Source organism: Callithrix jacchus, chromosome 9, assembly GCF_049354715.1.
Source record: "Callithrix jacchus isolate 240 chromosome 9, calJac240_pri, whole genome shotgun sequence".
NCBI lineage: Eukaryota > Metazoa > Chordata > Mammalia > Primates > Cebidae > Callithrix > Callithrix jacchus.
Genome location: NC_133510.1, coordinates 62,463,660 through 62,478,282, shown reverse-complemented (window position 1 = coordinate 62,478,282; position 14,623 = coordinate 62,463,660). Strand labels below are relative to the sequence as shown.

The 14,623-nt window shown below is 57.8% G+C and overlaps 2 protein-coding genes across 9 annotated transcripts; one reads left to right on the top strand and one right to left on the bottom strand.

The window, feature by feature from the left end:
• The first annotated feature begins 1,416 nt into the window (after positions 1–1,416).
• Positions 1,417–6,426, top strand: SHMT2 (serine hydroxymethyltransferase 2). 7 transcript variants are annotated; one of them, XM_009004063.6, is made up of 12 exons: positions 1,437–1,537; positions 2,537–2,734; positions 3,211–3,290; positions 3,444–3,644; positions 3,937–4,018; positions 4,179–4,301; positions 4,427–4,566; positions 4,904–5,069; positions 5,268–5,367; positions 5,454–5,609; positions 5,710–5,817; positions 5,940–6,426. In XM_009004063.6, exons 1-12 carry the CDS (start codon positions 1,505–1,507, stop codon positions 6,065–6,067), a joined length of 1,515 nt encoding a protein of 504 aa, XP_009002311.1. In that variant the 5' UTR covers positions 1,437–1,504; the 3' UTR covers positions 6,068–6,426. The 7 variants fall into 7 exon arrangements, with proteins under 7 accessions (XP_009002310.1, XP_009002312.1, XP_017831643.1 ...); XM_009004062.6 differs by lacking the exon at positions 3,211–3,290 and having other exon boundaries at positions 1,417–1,537; XM_009004067.5 differs by lacking the exon at positions 2,537–2,734.
• A 177-nt stretch (positions 6,427–6,603) lies between these two features.
• On the bottom strand, positions 6,604–10,870 carry COXFA4L2 (cytochrome c oxidase hypoxia associated subunit FA4L2). Of its 2 annotated transcripts, XM_054238378.2 has the most exons (5): positions 10,454–10,870; positions 9,512–9,563; positions 8,308–8,396; positions 7,452–7,512; positions 6,604–7,326 (listed from the first exon to the last, which is right to left on the bottom strand). In XM_054238378.2, the coding sequence occupies exons 2-5, from the start codon at positions 9,548–9,550 to the stop codon at positions 7,270–7,272; spliced, it is 246 nt and encodes an 81-aa protein (XP_054094353.1). In that variant the 5' UTR covers positions 9,551–9,563; positions 10,454–10,870; the 3' UTR covers positions 6,604–7,269. The 2 variants fall into 2 exon arrangements, with proteins under 2 accessions (XP_054094353.1, XP_002752687.1); XM_002752641.7 differs by lacking the exons at positions 9,512–9,563; positions 10,454–10,870 and adding an exon at positions 8,764–8,838.
• Positions 10,871–14,623: the final 3,753 nt, after the last annotated feature.

Here is a 14,623-nt window from a genome sequence, read left to right as displayed (position 1 = left end):
CCAGGATTGCATGCCCATACCACCATGCCTAGCTAATTAAAAAAAAAATTTTTTTTTCTGAGACGGAGTTTCGCTGTTGTTGCCCAGACTGGAGTGCAATGGCACGATCTTGGCTCAGCTCAACCTCCGCCTTCTGGGTTCAAGCAATTCTCCTGCCTCAGCCTCCCGAGTAGCAGGGACTACAGGCACGCACCACCATGCCCAGCTAATTTTTGTATTTTTAGTAGAGATGGGGTTTCACCTTGTTGACCAGGATGGTCTTGAACTCTTGACCTCGTGATCCACCCGCCTCGGCCTCCCAAAGTGCTGGGATTATAAAAAATTTTTATTTTGTAGAGATGGGGTCTCACTATATTGACCAGGCGGTTTAGAAATCCTGGCCTCAAGAGATCCTCCTCCCTCAGCCTCCCAAAGTGCTGAGATTACAGGCATGAGCCACCATGCCCAGCTAAAAGCATTTTTTAAATAATAATAATAATAAAAACAAGTTGGCTTATCAGAACCACTGAGGAGAGGTTTGTGTGGCAGCATAGGTGGGCAAGTGTCTACTCTTTGAGATCCATTGAATTAGAACCTCTGAAGACAGACTCAACACTCATATTTATATATTTTCCAACCCAGGTTTGGAAACTTCTTCCTGGAGGAGTCAATGAGTCCTAATCCCAAGAGTTTCATCCAGATGAAGTCAGGCTAAAACGAAGATCCCTTCTAGTCCCAAGGATCTATAGCCCTGGGGAAAAAAGGAGAGCCCACTGACTGCTGAGACATCAAGAGGTGCACAGGTGACAAAATGTGATAAGTGAACAACAGGAGGGGCGCCTCCCTCTGCTCCCAGATGTCTGAGGAGAAAGAGGAGATATCTTGGAGGAGGCAGGTCTGTGGGCCAGAGGAAGAGGGAAGGACAATCCATCACAGCGCAGGTTCACAGGAAAAGCCTCATTGAATCCCCACCACACAGTATTTTCTTGTGGCTTTACCAAGGAGGAAACTGAAGCCCACATAGGCTAATGTGCTAATCCCAGAGCTGGAACTTGAAGTCAAGCCTCTGACCCTTCTAAACCATGGTGTTTTCCAGTGCTCCATAGCACGCTATTTTGTGTGGGAGTCCAGATCTCCTAGAGTCTAACAAAGCTAGCTAGATATACAGTAGGCACCCAATCAACATTTGTCTTGAAAATGGACAGAGGGAAAACAAACCCTGAAAAGCTTCAGGACAGTTAGGAGAGAAGGCGGCACTAGACTGTTTTTTGTTTGTTTGTTTTTCAGGCATAGACCTCTAAACCTGGGGCTACAGACGGGATTCATAGAGAAAAAGGTGGGAAGAACTACAATTCCCATAAGGCCACAAAAGGGCCACCACTACACATGCGTAGGTTCCCTCCCTTTAGCTTTGGCTTCTCAGCGCGCTCTTCTCGCGCATGCGTTCTCCGATCGGTCTTCTTCCGACAGCTTGCTGCCCTAGACCGGAGTTGGTGGCTGGATCTCCTGCGACTCCCGAGTTGCGATGTTGTACTTCTCTTTGCTCTGGGTGGCTCGGGTAAGAATGGGGCTCCAGATGCTAGGTAACCAGTGGAAAGGAAGCTCTTCTCCTACCTTAGTTCCTAGTCACAAACTCGGGTTCTCTTGGCTTGTCCACGCACGTGGACTGGGGCCTCAGGGAGCGGACGTGTAACTAGGGAATCCCCAAGACCCCTGGGCACGCGTGGAGTGAACTGCGAACCCGTCCTCATTCTGGCGATCAGACGCCCCAGGGCCTGGTGACCGCGCATTTCACGTGGCATTAGGGGAAAGGACAGCGCCGGATGCCCCGAGGACCCCGTGCTGGCGAATGAGCGGAGTTCTCGGCCTGGCCTCACAAGCTGAGCCTTTCCGGCCAGCTCTGAGCCCTGCAGATGATGCAACCGAGCCCTACTGCTTGCATCAGGCAGGGGTCCTGCGGCAGTGAGGGCTGGAAGGAGGTGGAAGGGGTAGGGGGCTAAATAAGGGGACAGGGTATTGGCTTCCTTTCGGGCAGACCCCCACCCCTACCCCTCCCACATAACTCTTCCCCAAGGACTGCTAAAGGTGTACCCTCCCACCTCCATTGCTCTACAGCCTGCGGCTTCAGCCCTTGCCAACTCTATCTCCCCCTGCCCCCCACCCCACTGACTAGGGTATGTTTATGCTGCCCTGCTGGAAGACCCCCTTGTTCCGGTGGGTGGGAAGGTTCTGGAATCTCAGTGGCTCTCTCTGGAGTTGGGGAGACATAGGCTTCTCGAGGACAAGCTTTGCAGAGTGGTTCATGGAGTGAGGTGGTGGGAGATTTCTGAGATGCAGTGCAGTGAATGGAACAAATCAGAACCACCTCCTGGACATTGATCTCAAGCCTGGCTCTAGAACTGGCTTTTGAAGGTGGAGGTGGGGATAGTGAGAAGTGAAACAGGCTGGCTGGACAACTGGCTCCTCGGTGTGGCCTTACAAGCATGAGTGAGGGTGGTCGTCAGGAGACGATCTGTCTGGACTGTTGTGATTTCACCCTGACTTTTCCTGCCTCCAGCCTCTGCAGAGATGTGGGCAGCTGGTCAGGATGGCCATTCGGGCTCAGCACAGCAAGGCAGCCCAGACTCAGACTGGGGAAGCAAACAGGGGCTGGACAGGCCAGGAGAGCCTGTTGGACAGTGACCCTGAGATGTGGGAGCTGCTGCGGAGGGAAAAGGACAGGCAGTGTCGAGGCCTGGAGCTCATTGCCTCAGAGGTGGGACCTGGGGAGATGGGCAGGGGTTGGGCCACCATGGGTACAGGAAGTAATGAAGTTACCTTAACAGATATTTCTCCAGAACACCTTTCACACTCAGGACTTTTCTTTGGGCTTTATTCTCCTTTCTTATCTCTCTGAAGCAAAGGCGGGGCAAGTCTAATTTACGGGGTTGGGGCATTAGGGGAGCTTCCAGGGTTCCTACAGTCTCATCTGATCTTCCCCTTCCTTCCACGAGGAAAGAGGAGCCTAGAAGCACAAGTTTGAGTGGGTAGGTAGCCTGGAGGGGCCACCTCTCATGGCAGCTGTGTTTCTGAAAAATGCTGCCTTTGGCTTTGCCCCAGGCCTGGTGCTGAGTGATTGGAAATTTCTGCAGGGAGTACTCCCGATTTCAGCTCTGGCTCTGGCAGGGAGGGACTGTGGGAGTCCAGGGGAAGGGGCTCAATACCTTCTGACATTGCCCCCCACCACCCCAGAACTTCTGCAGCCGAGCTGCGCTGGAGGCCCTGGGGTCCTGTCTGAACAACAAGTACTCGGAGGGTTACCCTGGCAAGAGGTGAGGGCTGGAGGGCAAGTGTCAGGGATGGTGCTCCCAGTGGGGGAACCCACCTGTACCTTCCCAGTGTTCATTGAGGAGTGAACTTCCCAGTCCTTTGCTGCTGGTTGGGAGTCCCTTCTCTGTGCCCTCATTACCCCTCTCCCATGGCAGATATTACGGGGGAGCAGAGGTGGTGGATGAAATTGAGCTGCTGTGCCAGCACCGGGCCTTGGAAGCCTTTGACCTGGACCCTGCACAGTGGGGAGTCAATGTCCAGCCCTACTCCGGGTCCCCAGCCAACCTGGCTGCCTACACAGCCCTTCTGCAACCTCATGACCGGATCATGGGGCTGGACCTGCCTGATGGGGGCCAGTGAGTATGAATGGGCTGGCTGATGGGCTTGGTGGGCAGGATTGTGTGGGAAAGGAGTTATTTATTGAATACCTACTGTGGACTATACTGATGGAACAGGCCTTGTCCTGCATGTCACAGTGGATAAGAAAGATAAGATCCCAGGTACAGTGCCCACCACAGAGTGGACAGAGCAGTGAGGCGGTGTGTGCTAGGCCCAGTGTTCTGGAAACAGAGAACTGTGAAGTTGAAGGGAGCAGTTAAGTCTGGGGTTCCTTCCACCCAGGCCTCCTTACTTCCCTTTACTTCCCAGTCTCACCCATGGCTACATGTCTGACGTCAAGCGGATTTCAGCCACGTCCATCTTCTTCGAGTCTATGCCCTATAAGCTCAACGTGAGTGCTCTAGAGTGTGGGGAGGGGCTCTCGGCCCTGGTGGTGGTCCTCTCCTGGAGAGGCTGAGGGACTGAAGCCCTGGGCCATCCTTAGGGTCAAGGAGGAGAGTGAGCTGCCCTGCTTCCTTCTCGGGGCTTTAGCTCTTTGTCTGTCTGTCCAGCCCAAGACTGGCCTCATTGACTATGACCAGCTGGCACTGACGGCTCGACTTTTCCGACCGCGGCTCATCATAGCTGGCACCAGTGCCTATGCTCGTCTCATTGACTATGCCCGCATGAGAGAGGTTGGTGGGAGGCTGGAGACTGGGCACCTCCCCAGGGGTGGTGAGGAGGTGTAGGAGGAGGGCAGCCTTGGGCAGGCCTGTCCGGGCTCTCCTCAGGCTGAGCCCTTGCCTCTCTACCTGCCCAGGTATGTGACGAGGTCAAAGCACACCTGCTGGCAGACATGGCCCACATCAGTGGCCTGGTGGCTGCCAAGGTGATTCCGTCGCCTTTCAAGCATGCGGACGTCGTCACCACAACTACTCACAAGACTCTTCGAGGGGCCAGGTCAGGCTCCCTGGGGTCAGGCATTGCCTTTCCTGCCTTCTGGCCTATTCCTGGGGCACTGTTGGCCTGGACCTGAAAGAAATTCTTTCCCACCTGCAGCCCTGAAGACTCCTGCCCAGTCTGTGACAGTTCTCCTTCTCTTGCCCATGGTGGCCATGCCCTGGCAAGGAATTTGGGGATGGGATTGAGGGGCTGATTCCGTCTACCATTGGAATCCAGTGTACCAAGCCCATATGAAATGAACCCTCAGGGCCTAGGTCCGCCAGCTTCCTCTGCCTTTTCTGTCCCTTGTCCTTCTTTTTGGCTTAGATTCTGACCACCCACCTCTCTCACACAGATCAGGACTCATCTTCTACCGGAAGGGGGTGAAAGCTGTGGACCCCAAGACTGGCCGGGAGATCCCTTACACATTTGAGGACCGAATCAACTTTGCCGTGTTCCCATCCCTGCAGGGGGGGCCCCACAATCATGCCATTGCTGCAGTAGCTGTGGCCCTAAAGCAGGTTGGGCATCCTGTCCCTGTGGGGTGTGGGGAGCAGTGGCCTGGAGGCTTAAACCCTGCATCTTGCTAACTGATGCTGGGGCAGATGGAAGGGATCAAGGCTGGGGTCCCAGAGCTATGCTGAGAGTACAGGGACAAGAGGGCAGTGCAGGGCTTGGGTCCACGTCTGGGCTCACAGCTGCTACTATCTCATCTCCAGGCCTGCACCCCCATGTTCCGAGAGTACTCCCTGCAGGTTCTGAAGAATGCTCGGGCCATGGCGGATGCCCTGCTACAGCGAGGCTACTCACTAGTATCAGGTGAGCCAGCAGGGGATGGGTGAGGGCCTCTATAGCTTCAGGCAAAGGCCCAGGACTCACCACTCCCCATTTCTTACCCGCCTTAGGTGGTACTGACAACCACCTGGTGCTGGTGGACCTGCGGCCCAAAGGCCTGGATGGAGCTCGTGCTGAGCGGGTGCTGGAGCTTGTATCCATCACTGCCAACAAAAACACCTGTCCTGGAGACCGAAGTGCCATCACACCGGGGGGCCTGCGGCTTGGTGAGACCTGGGATTCAAGTAGGGGGAACGGGCTCCCATGCTGGATGCCTGCCAGGTAACCTTGGGCTATGCTCATCCCTCCTCTTGTGCCTCTTTCCAGGGGCCCCAGCCTTGACTTCCCGACAGTTCCGTGAGGATGACTTCCGGAGAGTTGTGGACTTTATAGATGAAGGGGTCAACATTGGCTTAGATGTGAAGAGCAAGACTGGTGAGTGGCAAGAAGGCCCCGCTGGGCCAGCCAGTCCCACGCACTGTCTGCTGTTTCCCCCAGCCAATCTCACTGCCTTCCCCGGAGCTCTGACCACTTGTTTTCTCACCCTCTCTCTCTAGCCAAGCTCCAGGATTTCAAATCCTTCCTGCTCAAAGACTCAGAAACAAGTCAGCGTCTGGCTGACCTCAGGCAACGGGTGGAGCAGTTTGCCAGGGCCTTCCCCATGCCTGGTTTTGATGAGCGTTGAAGGCACCTGGGAAATGAGGCCCACAGACTGGAAGTTACTATCCCTCCCCACACCTAGGCCAGTGAAATAGAAAGCCTTTCTATTTTCTGGTGTGGGAGGAAAGACCTCTCACTTAGGGCAAGAGCCAGGTGTAGTCCCTTTCCCAGAATTTGTAGCTGAGAAGATTTTTTCTTTTTCCTTTTTTGGTAACAAGACTTAGGAGGGCCCAGGTGCTTTCTGCTGGAACCCTGTCATGATCACAGTGTCAGAGACTTGTGCTCTTTCTTGGGGAAGTTAGGGAGTGCCCTTCTGAGCCAGTGGCAGGCAGGAGTGGGTGGGCACTCTCCTTCCTGTTTTTATCTAATAAAATGCCAACCTGCCCTGAGTTTCCATTACTGTGGGTGGGGTTCCCTGGGCCAAACAGTCATTTGTCTCCCTCACTGTGTACACCTCTCCCTCCCACCACATCCACCGCAAAGACCCCAGGGGCTGCAGCCTCCTCTCTGTCTCTGATCAGAGCCAACACCAGACGTGATTAGCAGCCGCAGCAAATTCAATTTGTTAAATGAAATTGTATTTTGCCCACGGCTGCTTCTGTTTGATCCCTGGGGACAGAAGGGAGCAAGGGAGGGGAACGGCAGGGGGAGGCCCAGGTGTGGGGCTAGAGGGGGTACTATATGTTGGTGGGAGGCTTGGGCAGGGGAGGAGTGTGCTTTGCCTCAGGAGACAAAGGTGCCTCAGCCTGGGCAGGCCCTGGACCAGCCCAAGCTGGGCAGCGCCGCCCCTGGGCTGGCTCCCAGAGCCTGAGCTAACGCGGACCTCGCCACGTCGCTTGGCACTCAGAGGCCCCTGCTTGTTGTTGGCTCACGTAGACCACGCTCAACACGTAGCCTGTGCCACACCCTTCGAGGCCCCATAGGACCGCAGAGGGGCTGGCTTGGGTTTTTTTCGTCGACCCCTCCTGGCGCTGCCTTCGTCCCCCTCCCCCATGTGGGACTAAAGCGGAGGGTCAGAGGTGCTTCCGGCTGCTGGGAGTCGGGGAGGAGAGTAGGGGTGGAGCAGCCTCCCCTCTTCGTGGGAACCCGGCCTGTGTAACCAGGAGCCGGACAGGACAGGGTGGCCGGACCGACGCCTTGATGTTTGTTGGGAGGGGTCTGGGGGAGGAATAGAAGTGGGTGGGCTAGCTGTCCGTGGTTTGCATGGCACTGGCTGCCCAGCCTGGCTTAGAAGTCTGGCCGGTCCTTCTTCAGGTTCTTATAGTCAGTGGTAACTGCGAAGAACTAAGGAGAAGGAAAGGGGGTTGCACTGAGTGCCCCAAGCCTCCCTTTGCTTCTAGTAGGGAGTTGTGGGTCTCAAGACCAGGAGATAAGAGGATGGGGGCAACCCTGGAGCCATCAAGAGGTACCTTGTATTGGTCATTGGGGCTCAGACGGTTCCAGGGCTCCGGGTTGTTCTTTCTGTCCCAGCTGTGGAGCGGGAGGAGGAGAGAGGGTTAGGGTCTCCTCCCTGAGACCCAGGACTCTGTAACCCAATTTGAACCCCAAGCTCCAGCTGGAGGCTCTGGCACCACCCCAGTACCCCCAATTCCTGCCCTGGGGGGCCCATTTCCCAGAGACTGACAGGGAAGGGTCATATTAGTGGGTGCTGTCAAGTGAGACAAGCCTGTCACCATTGTCAGCATGGGGCTGGGTGACAAACTGACAATGAGACCCAGGGACTCCCATTTGCTACCTGCCACCCTAGGTTAACCCCATCAGGCAGAGATCCCACGGGGCTGGGTTTCTGGCAGTGTGCCTGGAATTGTAAAGCCTTGGGTGGGTGCACCTTTCACTTCTGGACCCCCTCCGAGGGCTGGGTGTGAAATCTCCGCACCACCCTGAAATCCCCAATGCCATCCCCAGCAGCTCACTTGGCCAAACCCTCAGTGTTCTGGCACCGACTTGGACCCAAAAGCAGGAGCCCGCCACTGCTGAGCAGTGTTGTCATGGTAACCAGGCCAGGAGAGGCGAGGGTTCCATAGTTCAGGGGGGCCCAAGCCGAGGAGTGAGCAGCCAGGTAGGCTGGAGGGGATGTGGGGGTCTCCCAGGTCAGCAATGGGTTCCAGCCCTGAGATGCTGGTCGGTACAGTTGGAGGGCCATGCAGCAGGTCGGGGGATCCCCACTAGGACCACCTATTCCCACCATTCCTGAGAGGTGAACGCCTTCCCACCCTATCTTGCCTCGCCCAGGCCCCCTGAGAGCATCCCAAGCCCGCCCTTTACCAGACATCGGGGCTTTTCAGGGCAAGTCGAAGCAAGTAGAGCCCAGCGCTGCCCATGCCCAGGCAGATGAAGCCGATCATCGGGATGAGCTGCAGGGAACATGGAGAGCACTTTTGGGGTCAGCCCTCTCCCCGAAGTTCACAGTCACCCTTTACAAGCTTTTCCGCCCATCCCAACCCCACCTGGAGTCTGGTGCTCCCTCCCTTGTGGGAGAGGGGACCTGGAACCTCCTACAACCATATTTCCTGGCATGGTCTCCCTCACCCTACAGTGATCCTGTCCAAGGTAGTAGATTTGTGGAACACAGGGACATTTTGGAGAGAGACTGAGGCAATCTTGGGAGAGGATTAGGAGCGCTGAGGGACCTGGGCATAAGGCAAGGCACTGGAGGATTTGGAGGGTGGGGCAGCAGGAGAATTAGGAGTTAGGATCAGAGGTTCTGAGGACTGAACTCACCCCCGGATGTCTTTTGATCTGCCGGTACAAGCGGGCCCCAAGACTGGCTCCTGCCATGTCGCTTTTCCAGTGTCTGGTCCTCTCCAATGGCTCAGCCCTCTCCCTCCTTCTGGGGTCCCGCCCCCAGCTGGGGAGGGATCAGCCCAGACCAGAGCAACTTAGCCTGGCCCCACCCCCACTTAGCTCACTTTCTCCTCAATTCCAGGCCCAAAGCCTGGAGGGGAATTGTCTGGAAGCCAGGAGGTTTCTGTTCTCTGACTCTCTCCTCCAGATGCCTGTACCTGGCCCAAGGGACGCCATCATTCTTGGGGCTTTGGGTATCTGAGGGAAAGGCTTATTGGCATAGGACCCCATGTGGGGGAGGGATGGCTGTGGGACAGGCATTGAACAAAATGCATGTGTGGAGTGTTCACAGGTGGGACCAGGAGGAGCCAGGGCCAGCGAGGGCATGTGCAGCACTTCCCTGACACCCCTGGAGCCGTCCAGGAGCGGGTCCTGAGGACCCTGGTTCTGTCCCCTCCACAGTGTAGTGGGGTAAGGAGGGAGACAGGCCGACACCATAAAGCTGCCCCAGCCCCACTTGTTCTGAGTGTTTCTCCAGGTGGCGGTTGGACTGCAATCGAGGTTGGAGGCTGGAAGAACCAGGTGTGTCTTATTCATGGCTCAGGATCAGGATAGAATAAGCCAGTTTATTTCTTCTGCCACAGTCAGGGCAGTAGGGCTTGAGAGACTTGCTTGCTCTGCCTACCTGGGGTAGGGTGAAGGTGGAGCTGCCCAAGGAAGCCATCCTCTTCCTCTGGCTGTGAGATGGAGAGGAAGGGAATGGAGTGAGGGAAACAGGAAAGCTCTGTAAGATGCTGGTAGGAAAGAGAAGAAAACAGAGACGAAACTGCGAGCGACTCTCTCCCTGTCCTCAGCCTTCTCAGGTGAGTGCTGTGCTGCTGGGGTGGGGAGGCTCAAAGTCCCCCGCCTCTGGGGAATTGGGATCTTGGGGACGCAGGAGCCGAGGCCTAATCTCTACCCCCACTCCCACTTTAACCCCCATCACCCCTCCCTGCTCGCAGCAGATCCGGCAGAGCACCCGCACCTCCCCCTCCAGAGCCCGGCTGTGGAGGGCGCGGGCGGGAGCGAGCTGTTCACCGGTCTCTGGGATCCTCGGGGTACAGGGAGGGAGAGGGCGCTTTCTGGGGTCCCCCTCCCTTTCCTTCGCGCCGCTACCTCCGCCACCCCCTACTCTGACAAGCGCGGTCGTAATTAGGCTGCGGGGTCCCGGGCTCTCCGCCTCCCTCAGGCGGATAATGAGATAAAGTGTCAGAGACACGGCGAGAACAAAGAGACAGAGACTCGCTGCGAAGTGTGCGTGGGGCGGGGGAGCCGGGCTGACGAGATGTCAGAGTCTCCAGCAGCCCAGCCCTCCTAGAGAACCCGCGCCTCCAGGGCCCCAGAAGGGAGGGCGTGTCCTGTCATCGGCGCACCCCAGCCCTCCAGTCTCTGGGACCAAAAAGCAATCCCAGAGCTCCAGCTCGAGCGGTCGCACAGCTGGGCTGCACATCTGGTTCTCTGTGGCACAGCTGGGAAGCCAGGACGCCGGAAGGGGCGCCTGGTCCTTGCGCCTTTGCTCACGGGCCCTCTCCTGCCTCCTTGTGCCCTTAGTCTGAGTTCCCGTGACCCCGGCCAGGTCCCATATAACCTCTGTCGCTCGCTTTTTCCAGAGCCGCCGCTGTTCTTCCGGCCTTGGGCCTCCTCCGCGCTCACGGATCGGCAACGTTACATTATGGCCTCTGCTCCGCCTCTCCACCACTCCTTGACCCTTCACCTTCTAGTCCCTGTCTTTGTGGACTTATTTCTTTCTAAGCCCCCTTCCATCTTTGGTTCCTGTTTCTGGCTCGTGGCCCTTGGGGCCGATCTGGAACACAGGACTCCTTGGGTTCTCTTCTCGCTCGCCACACTTTCTCACCACGAGGACTGGCCCAGCGGGGTGGGGGACTACAGGAGTCATTAGCCGTAGATTAGGGATCCCTCTGGGACAGGACTCTGGGCGCTAAACCGCACCAGGATCCCAATCCGCTCGCTGGCTGCACAGCGGGTCAAAAGGCAGCGGGACTCTGGATCGAACGGGTTGCTGGGGCCGTGGGCACGGGCGCCCCCTGGAGGAAGAGAGGCCCCCAAGCTCGGGGAAGAGGCCTTGGGCACCCCCTGTCGGGCAGTGGGGACCCTGCACTCCGGCGTTCGGGCCGCTAAGTTGGTGCCCCGAATGTCCGTCCGTCCACGCCCAGCCCGTCACTCCGCCACTCCCGCCGCCAAGACAGTGGGTCCCGCAGCCTCCACTCTTCTGGTGTGAGATGGGACCGGAGGGCTGAGAGGGGACGCGGAAGCTCCTGCCTCGCCAGCCACAGTCGGCACTCAGGGTTCAGGCAGGTTTATGCCTGGGGGCCGGGGAGGCGGGCGCTTCATCTCTGCTTCTGGGCTGGAGATTCGAGATTGCCCGCTGATCCGGCCTGTCCTAGACCCTGGCTGCCCTTCTTTCTGCCTCTTCGGGCGGTCTGTCTGCCTGCTCCCTCTCTGGGTATGTTCGTCGCTCTCTTCCTTAGCATTCTGGCTGTGTCTGCTCTCCCTCTTGCTGCTTTCCCTACCTGGCTTTGTCCCTTTGCATCGGTTTCTCTGTGTCTCTCTGTGTCTCGCTTCCTCCCTCCACATCTCTCCATCTCACTGTGTCTCTCTTTACTAATGACTCGCTGTCTCTGTCTCTCCCCTACCCCATTCCCCAGCTATATTCCTATTCTCTGGGTTGCTGCCTCTGGGGACTGCACCAGTCCAACGAGGCAGCCCGGGGACACCTCAGGGCACTGCCCGGGGTTCTCCTCCTGGTCACCTCCACCTGCCGTCACCTCCGAGTGGCGTTGGCCTTCCCGTTGCTGCTGTGGGATGTGGAGGGGCGCCCGGGAGAAAAGACACAGAGCCCAGCATCTGCTTGGGAGCCCTGGGGCCCCTGACCCCCTCTGCCGTTATTAAGGGCGCCGGGTTCCGAGGCTCCGAGATGATCATGATTGCATCAGCCAGACAGAAGCGGAGCCGGTGAGCAAGCGAGCAAGACAAAGACAGCCCGCCATCTGTTTATGCAAAGCGCTCTCCTCCGGGAACCCCAGAATCCCGGCGCCTGGCCCGGCTTGAGGCACAGGGTCATAAGCCCATTCCCACCCGGCGCCCCCACCGCGTCTTGGCTTTCCCTCTCCTCAGCACCCAGAGGGGCTGAGGGGCGAGCGGAACGGGGAGGGGGCGGGGGTGTTGATGTGATTGGAGCGGACGCGGCTGTTTCTTCAATAATGGATGGAGATGATGCGGACGGCGAAGCCGAGCCGACCCGGAGAGAAGAGAGGAATAGGAATGGGGAAAGGAAGGAGTGGGGGGCGGAAGACTCATCCCAGCGTGCGCGTGCACCCACACGCGCGCACACGTGCGTCACACTGTCATTCGGATACACGCCGCCGCGCGGCTCACACCCAGGCACACGCCCACGCACTGTCACCGAGACACATATACCTGCAGGCGGAGACGCGAGAGCAACACAGACTCCCCGCTGGCTCTTCCTGATTTTCACACATAGAAACCTGTAGGCGGAGATGCACGGAAACGCCCCCGCGTGGAGGCACCGGGCAAAATTGCCCAGATGGGAGCCGGGGAGCGGGAAGTGGACAAACCTGACAGACATAGACTCAGGGGAACAGACACACACCCGGCACAGATTTGGACACACCTGGGGCTCACGTAGACACACCACACACACCCAGAAACAAGTGGACACACACAGACCACACTCTGGGGATACAGGTGCCCATAATTGCCAGCGGCACGGAGAGACCACCCACACCCACTCAGGCTGGCACACCTTAGCATATGCAAGAGTTACCATCTGTGCTCTGCGGGGTGAAATGTGGCAGGGAGGTCTTCAGGGTCTCCGAAGCAGGCCTTGTTAGCCTAGCAGTATAATGAGGTCTTGGTGACAGGAGGCGCCTGGGGCTGTGACTAGGAAGCCCATGCGTCCAGGCTTAGCTGCCTGCAAGCTTCCTTGACTGGCCCCTAAAGGCGGGTGGTGCTGATGTTGGGCCGGCCCTGAGCAGCAGACCCGATGAACCCCAATGACCCCAATCGGGCAGTTTGTGGAAGCGGGGGGGCAAAAAGCGAATGTTGGAGCTGCACCAGGAGATTCTTAGGATCCCCAACACGCCTGCTGGTGGGGGTTATAGAGAGGGTCACTCTGTATCCTGCCTTCTCCCCACCCTACCCTCGTGCTGCCCCCGTATTCCGACTTCAAGGAGCGCTGTGTGCGTGTGTGTGTGTGCGCGCGTTTTGAGTGGAGTGGGCAGTGAAGGAGGTTGGGGTGCGGGTTGTGTCTTGCACCCCAGTACTGGCCTTCCTCAGATCTATTTTCAATTCAGTCTGCTCCTTGGCCCAGACTTATGACCTTTGCAGAGTGCGGCAGTATCATCCATCACCCAGGCGCCGCTTAAGGGGATGGAGGGCGTTGGGCGCTCACACAGGGTCACTGTCACTCCCACAGCCCTTTCTGGGGACCTGCTTTCCTGCCCACCCACGGGCCAAGGCTAACAGTCAGGATTAGTACTGAGAGGGGAGGGTGTGACCATGGACCACTTGTCCCCACCCCTGGCACCCCAGCATCCCTCCTTCGAGCTCAGCACAGCTTGTTTCCCCGCTCCTCCCGCCCCCCTTCTCTCGGGCCCTTTGCTTAATTTCCTATTAACTGCTGATAAATCCAATTAAACCGCCGCTCTAATTAGGGACAGCTGCCGGCTCAGTGAGGCTAGGGAGGGGGCCGCCCCCCAGTGTAGGGGGAGAACAGCCGCTCTCCCTGCTTCTCGGCATCCGCACACCAGCATTGCCGCCCAATGAGCCAGTAAATTGGTTTTACTTTAGCATGGGTGGGGGGAGCTCTGGTTTTGAGAACCTCAGACCTTGATGAATAGAGACGACCCGAACCCTCTCGGACCCTCCCCTCATACATTCATGGTAGGTGGATTTCAAGGAAGGATGAGTGCAGAAGGCTTGATTTGTGTGTGGCTGGTGTGCGTGTGTGTGCCTGTGATCTACTGTTCCAGCTCAATTGCGATTAAAGGGGGGTCTTCTTTAATGACACCACCTCCACCCCTCAGGCATCCGGGACCGTCAAGGGCAAAGGGAGCAGAAAACTGAACCTGGTTCTGCAGAGTCTTCTAGTGTGCTTCCCTACCCCCATCACACCTCAGCCTTCTAGAAGGGGGGGCGCACCGGTCCCAGGCCCTCCTCTTCTCCAGCCCAGCTGAGCCTCTGCCCTCCCCCCACCAGCAGCAGATGGTGCCCGGGCTCCCGCTGCCAACCTTGCTAGGCGGTGCCAACCTCAGTCCTGGCAGACAACGGGGAGACGAGAAGAGGAGTTCCTGGCTGGCCAAGCCGACCCTCCCCCACCCTCCATCGAGCTCAAGAACCTCCCGCCCCGCCCTCCTTCCCCCCCCCCCCCCCCCGCCTGTCCCACTCCAGTGATCACCCCAGCCTGCCTCTCACTGGGTCCGCTCCCAGGTCCCCAAACTCCTCTTCTCCTTCTGCTCCCTTCCCCACACCTTCCTGCTCCTTGCCACCTGCCGCCCTGACCAGGGCCGGCATATTTGCATATTTGCATATGCAAATAATAACATTTGCATACGGCGCTCCGCAGGGGTGTCTTCGTGAGAGCCAGGAAGCTGTCTGCCCTGCGTCCTCACTCAGTACCTGTCGGAAAGGGTTAGGGCAGGGGCCGCACGGGAAGGGTTAGGCCCCTGGCCTCGCTAGCTCGGTTCCCCGAGGACTTGAGGAAGTGTTACCATGGAGA

Bases quoted from the DNA above. Each gene is read 5' to 3' on its own strand.
- COXFA4L2 (XM_002752641.7), bottom strand. From the start codon at position 8,820: ATGGCAGGAGCCAGTCTTGGGGCCCGCTTGTACCGGCAGATCAAAAGA. The intron at 7,513-8,307 runs GTAAAGGGCGGG...CCCGCTCCACAG, and splicing joins CTGAAAAGCCCCGATGTCTG to CTGGGACAGAAAGAACAACC. The intron at 7,327-7,451 runs GTACCTCTTGAT...CCTTCTCCTTAG, and splicing joins GCCCCAATGACCAATACAAG to TTCTTCGCAGTTACCACTGA.
- SHMT2 (XM_009004062.6), top strand. From the start codon at position 1,419: ATGCGTTCTCCGATCGGTCTTCTTCCGACAGCTTGCTGCCCTAGACCG. The intron at 4,567-4,903 runs GTCAGGCTCCCT...TCTCTCACACAG, and splicing joins AAGACTCTTCGAGGGGCCAG to ATCAGGACTCATCTTCTACC. The intron at 5,070-5,267 runs GTTGGGCATCCT...TCTCATCTCCAG, and splicing joins TAGCTGTGGCCCTAAAGCAG to GCCTGCACCCCCATGTTCCG.